At 41.4% G+C, this 6,331-nt stretch overlaps 1 protein-coding gene across 1 annotated transcript in view; it reads left to right on the forward strand.

Annotated features, from left to right (window-relative positions):
• The first annotated feature begins 889 nt into the window (after positions 1-889).
• Positions 890-6,331, forward strand: part of ddhd2 (DDHD domain containing 2) — an 11,974-nt gene continuing 6,532 nt past the window's right edge. Inside the window, exons 1-11 of the mRNA XM_035658713.1 lie at positions 890-1,069; positions 1,647-1,858; positions 3,379-3,571; positions 4,534-4,727; positions 4,836-4,925; positions 5,071-5,191; positions 5,311-5,400; positions 5,494-5,635; positions 5,764-5,972; positions 6,059-6,120; positions 6,240-6,331. The exon at positions 6,240-6,331 is cut by the window's right edge and continues 34 nt beyond it. Coding sequence (XP_035514606.1) covers positions 1,733-1,858; positions 3,379-3,571; positions 4,534-4,727; positions 4,836-4,925; positions 5,071-5,191; positions 5,311-5,400; positions 5,494-5,635; positions 5,764-5,972; positions 6,059-6,120; positions 6,240-6,331 — 1,319 coding nt within the window. The 5' untranslated portion in view covers positions 890-1,069; positions 1,647-1,732. The remainder of the gene's footprint in view (positions 1,070-1,646; positions 1,859-3,378; positions 3,572-4,533; positions 4,728-4,835; positions 4,926-5,070; positions 5,192-5,310; positions 5,401-5,493; positions 5,636-5,763; positions 5,973-6,058; positions 6,121-6,239) is intronic.

Genomic DNA, 6,331 nt, shown 5'->3' on the forward strand with positions numbered 1-6,331 from the left:
AATTCAACGAGTTTTAGCATCAACAATGTGTCCTCTGCTTGGTGTATTTTTAAAGAAAAACTAAATAAATAAAGCTAATTAATACCTTTTTATCTAACTGTAATTACAGTTACCCTTTTTTACCTTTATGTATCCTGATTAGGTAACTCAGTTACATGTAATCTGTTACTCCCCAAGTCTGCTTCCATGTAACATCTACAGCATCAGTTTCCTCTGGACAATAAAAGTCAAGAATGCATCAAAATAGTCACCTTATCATTCCGGTAACTGTTAAGACACTGTATAAATATTGCAGTGAGGGGGAAAAAATGATAGAAAATCCTCAATAGGACCACGACCAGCATAAAATTAGTTGGTGGGACAAATATATTGCCAATATTTGGGCTTATAACAACCACACTTCCCCCAAACACCCCTCCTGTGTACACTTACTGAATAAGGTAACCATCCGTAATGCTTACCTTACACTACATTGGTAAATTGTGACATGTGTACGCCTCTCGGTTTCACTGGAGAACTACAACAACCAAACTCTCACGGTTACGTCGTGACATCATCTTTATGTTTTGGGGGGCGGCGGCCTGACGTGTTTTTTTTTATGGTGCCTTCAAGTGCTCCTCGTAAATTGTGCGCTTAACGGTTAATTCTTTCACAGTTAAGGCCCAGGTTGGTGTTTTCCCAGAGAGAGTTTGATTTATAGTTTAACAGACTCATAATTTATTTTTGCTACAGCGGAATACTGACCTGAAATAAAAAAAAGGTAGGATTTTATTAATTTATTTTAGCAGGTTTTTGCTTTATCATTGGACGCAGCGTTCAAGTATTTCAACTTCTAATTGTCACACTTGGGAAAACATCACAGAAAACTCCCTCTATATTATTATAGTTGTTTTATGTCTTTATTTGGCTGCTAGTGAGCTCGTTTGTGAACGTTATTCCCGTAATGGCCATATTTCCGAGAACACTGTAACCAGGCAGCGTTTGACAGCACCGGAGCTATCCAGAGCTATCCAGCTAAACAACGAGCACAAATCCTCTCCATTAACTGTGTGTGTGTGTGAAGTTGTCGGTGAGTTAAGTTAACGAGTCTGTTAATAGTCCTCTAACATCTAAAACACCAACAGGATGTATTAAAAGAAAAAACAACCCGAGAACTTCACGCTTGTGTCCTGTCCGGCTATCGTCACTCAGCTAACGTAACCCTGAACCTATCTGGGATGTGTTTGTTATATTCTTAATAACAACATGAGAAATAGAGGTTAACAGTAGCTACTTTTGTTCAAGATAATGTCGAATAATTGCCATGTGCGTGCACATAACGCTTAATACATCCATTATGTGACTGCATGTTTGACCAGCTGTCACATTGACCTTGCTGTTTACGTTTTTTATTGTGTTAAACATTATAGATCAGCAGCTGCCAGTGTATCCTGAGGGCTGGGATTATGTATTAGTTAACGTTAAACCACTAATTGGGTATGAGCTAACGTGATCTGGCTTGTTTCTTTTTCCATCCTGATGCTCTGTGAAACAACAGCTTGGTGCAGGAGTCTTTTTAATAAATCCTCCTGCACGCTGGACAGGCTGTAACGTGTTATTATGATGGTCTGTAAGCCTCCTTTTCTTTGCTCTCTTTCTGTGTGCAGCTTGGTTTGTTGCAGGTGCTGCGTTTGTGCGCCCTCCTGCCCACCTCAGGTCAGGAGCTGAGGGTTGGGGTCAGGTCTTGGGCTAAATGTCACACAGTCCTGGTGAAGAGGGGGGTCTGTCTCAGGCTGCCCCAAAGGTCAACGCTCAAGAACAGCTTGACGACCCCAGTCTGACTGCGACAACAGGGAACACACCTGAGGATCAGGTGAGGGTACGTGGGATTTTGTGACAGTGTTTTTGTGTCTGTTTTCTCTAGCTCTACACTCCATGATCGGGGTTAAGGGTTTGGACATTGCAGATGTGATTGGCTGAGATTCGGGTTGGGTTTTTTGGAACTGGCGTTTAACACGACACTAGCAGAGAGACAAAGTGCGTAATCTATATTAAAGAAAGTCCCTTCATCATTTCTCATTGATCAGCTCCAGGGTGCTTGAAGCCTGCTTCGGTCCTTGTCATAGGTTAAAGTACACTTACAGCGTGTTATCTCCACGTATGTTTAGTTCCCGACTAGGCTGAGCTGTGATCAGGGAAACAATAGGAGGTTACCTAAAAGTAACATTTATATCATCTATACAGAAAACTATGAGTCTTTCTGTGCCGTGCCAGCATTGGAATACTCCATAACACCGAATGATTATGATCTATTTAATCAATATGAATATGATTTAAGAAAAAGTGCAAGTGTTGTAACTAACAATATGCAGTTATTATGTGATGTGTTGTCATGTGCCTCCAACAAAGGTTTTATAAAACCATTCACAGCCTTCTAAATCTCATTAACAAATAAAAAAAAAAGCACAAAGAGATTGTTTGTTTGTTTTCCTCACCTCGGGCAGAAATAGCTGCTGCATTGTTTTTTCTGTACTGAATGATTTGAGGTCAAAGAAGAAATGTTGGGCTTGTGGAGGGGTTATAGATGGAAGTCACATACTGTCCCTCTTTAAGGTATGTGCATGTTATAAATCTTTAAACACAAGGAGACCATAAAGCCAACATGGTGTCCAGGGCTAGTGTCAGTCAGTGTGTGTCTGTCTGTCAATGATAAGCTGAAAACACACATGTACCTGGATGGAGTATTATGAATCACTTTCCAAAAGGTTCATGGCTAAAGGAACTTGGACTGTTAATGCTGCGTGACAAGCAAACAAAAATAGAAACAAGAAGCAAGGTATGAGTTAGGAGGAGATCAACCAGATTCATTTCTTTGGAAGGGCGTTCATTCTCAGTCTTATTATTTTACAGTACTAATCAGATCAGCTGGCAGTTGTGTGTAGTGTGGGTGTTTGTTGTTGTGTCAAGCGGTGTTAGGCTCTCTCTTTCAACACTGTGAAACAGGAGCAACAGGGTGCCAAAAGTATTACTGGCAGCATTGTTTCTGTTTGTAAGATATTCTGTGGAAAAAGGTTGTTTACAGGCTGTAGCTGTGGAAAGAAGAGGAGACAAGAGACAGATTGTAGAGGAGGAAAGAATAAAACAGGGCTTTGTGTGTCTGTCCAAGAAGAGGCCTGATCCTTTCCTGTCCCACTGTCCCTTGCTTTGTCTGATGGTCTCAGGTTCCTTGATAGGAGCTTAATGGAATAGCATAGACTTAGCTCAGACTTCTATATTTACTTATCTGGAAACTACAGTGGACCGGTCTCAAGAAGGAAAACACAGGCATTGGCTTTTTACTTCGTAAGTGATATTGCTGAAATAAAGAACATTTAGCATGCCATCATCATTTGTCTCCAGGAGTCTCAAGTGGTTGATGAGGCCTCTCCTTCTTCCACGTCCTCCTTTGAGATGCTCGACATGGAGTCGGTTCCAGCTCCCTATCAAGAAGTGCAGCCTCACTGGTTCTTCTGTCGACGGGCTGAGGACAACACCTCCTGGCTCCCTTTCAGCAGAGAGGACTCTGACAAACTAGAGAATGCCTGCAACACTGGTAAACTTGTGTTTATACTTGACATGTACGTGAAGTTATGTGTAATTAGGTAAAACTGTTGCCAACACTGGCCTGGTGCTCATTAGAGCGCTTTACCCTCCTGCCAGGACATGCCCACTGTTACTAACAGTTTAACAGCAAGTTGAAGTTGAGTTTCAGGGTGGTTTTAAGTGAATCTCATTATGATTCATTGACAGAACCTTTGTTGTACACCTGTTACATTATATTTAATGTTTGGTGGAGTTCTCACGTTTAAAAACGACACTTTGTTTTACAAAGGGTTATGTGCTGGGCTATCTACTGTACATTAATAATCACACATATCCTGCACCCAAAGGAAAAATACATTGTATATAAAAAATATAGGTAGACGACAATACTGGCCAACTATTTTGATTAATTGTGATTGATTTTTCATGCAAAACTGGCAGAAAATGCTGTTTTCAGCCTCTCATGTGGGAAGTTTTCCTGCTTTTCTCTGTTTTATTTCATATTAAACTGACAAACATTTAAAGACACTACCTTGGACTTTGAGAAACTGAGATGTATATATTTTTTTTAGCTCTTCTGACAGTTTTAATTGACAAAAATGATGAAACTATGATTCTTAGTTGCAGCCCTATTGAAAAGTTACTTTTTACTAATTCTATTGAAGGACTCCTTTGACAATGCAAGTCTCTCCAAAATGAGACAGGATGGCAGTTCCTTTGCCCACATTATTTGCCCATATTATTCCAAAAGAGTGGGCTGATACTCCTGGTGAAAGTCCAGAACTACTGCTTTGGATATTCCCATAAACAATGATTTAATGTACCCTTACCCTCCTTGCATTTAACTGGAAACTGTGGAACATCTCTTCTCTTGTAATTCATTTGCCAGAACTAAAGCACAGGCCTAGTATACTTACTTGTCCCCATAGAACCTTTTCTTTAAATGTGTGTATTTCTGTGTTTACTGCGCAGTAAGAGAAAAGGAGGAGGAGGTGGTGGTAGCTGTGGATGGAGAGCGGTATGACGTACATGTCAAGGAGAGGAAGCGCTACGCTGTGTACTGGGAGCAAGCTCCCACTGAAGTCCGCCGCTGTACCTGGTTCTACAAAGGCGATAAAGACACAAGGTTCATGCCGTACCCTGAGGACTTCAGCAAAAGTCTGGAGGTAGTCTGATACTGAACCATCACACTGCTCATTACTACAACTTCTACATTTATTCTCTTCCAAACTTTACCTGCATCTTCTTTTATTCCTTCCCCTCTAATTTTTCAGGAGGCCTATATGATTTCAGTAACCTTGGATGAATGGAAGAGGAAGCTGGAGTTTCCCACTGGAGAGACCGTCATCTTACATAATCCCAAAGTAAAGCCTGCTTTCACCATGTACACTATAATTAAATGCATAATAAATCCACACCATGGCTTTTCTGAGTGTTTAATTTTTTAATTAGGTACATTGTCTCCTTCTACTCTGCCTCTTCTCTTCCATTTCCCTGCTTCTCTCTCAGCTGATAATGCAGTATCAGCCAATAGGATTGCAGGATGAGTGGGTGTCCTCCCCCTCGGAGCAGACCCGGCCTCGAACTCTCAAAAGAGGAGTGGAAAGCATCTCTGTAGAAATACCTGATGGTATGTGTGTGGATGTACCAATAAGAGATACTATTTATATTATAATGATATAAGCCTATTTTCCAAAGTAGTACCTACGGTTGACGCTTTTGTGCTCATCTTTCTGTGTGTGTTTCCAGGTGAACCAGAAAAAGTGGACCACCTTGTCTTTATGGTACATGGCATCGGTCCTGCATGTGACTTGCGCTTCAGATCCATCATACAGTGTGGTAAGTATGAGTTTGTGTGTGTGTGTGTGTATTCTGTGTATATATGCATACATTTATATTAATGTCTGACTCCTTTTCTTCTTGTCTCTCCAGTAAATGACTTCAGGAGTGCTTCCCTGTCCCTCCTGGCCTCTCATTATAAGCGTGCTCAGCAGGATGGCAAGATAGGAAGAGTGGAGTTCCTCCCAGTCAACTGGCACAGCGCACTACACGGGGATGCCACTGGTGTGGACGAGTAAGTGTGGAGAGAGATGGACAAAACAAGATTTCTCTGTTGTACAATACTACTTATGTCTCCAGTAGTTGCAGAAAATCTAACTGTTTTCCCTCCTTTTATGTTCTCCCTCAATCCTCTTTTTCCAGGGACATTCAGAGGATCACTCTGCCCAGCATTAGCAGGCTGAGACATTTCACCAACGACACTCTGCTGGACCTGTTTTTCTATAACAGCCCCACCTACTGCCAGACCATAGTGGACACAGTGGCTTTAGAAATCAACAGGCTGCACACCCTCTTTAAACAGAGACACCCAGAGTTCAACGGGGCTGTTTCAGTTGTTGGCCACAGCCTGGGTTAGACATGCACTCACATGAAAACACAAAAACAAGTCATTAAACTGCTGAATTTTAACTCCTTCCTCTTGTTTCTCATTCAACAGGTTCACTGATCCTGTTTGACATGTTAACCAATCAGAGGAATGGATCTGAAACCAGAAAGGGGGTATGATTACCTTCACAGTAAAAGACAACATCAGTATACTGATAATAAGATTGCATATTTTTTTATATACATGTAGATAAGAAAATACATTCCACATTCTGTCTCTCTCTTTGCTTAAGGTGCCCACCAATGAGCCCTTTCGTCTGAGCTCTGACACCCTGGAGCAGACTCTGACCAGACTGGGCCTACAGCAATACCTGGATACACTGCA

Source organism: Morone saxatilis, unplaced genomic scaffold (genome assembly GCF_004916995.1).
Source record: "Morone saxatilis isolate NCDOM2014 unplaced genomic scaffold, NCSU_SB_2.0 Contig16, whole genome shotgun sequence".
Lineage (NCBI taxonomy): Eukaryota > Metazoa > Chordata > Actinopteri > Moronidae > Morone > Morone saxatilis.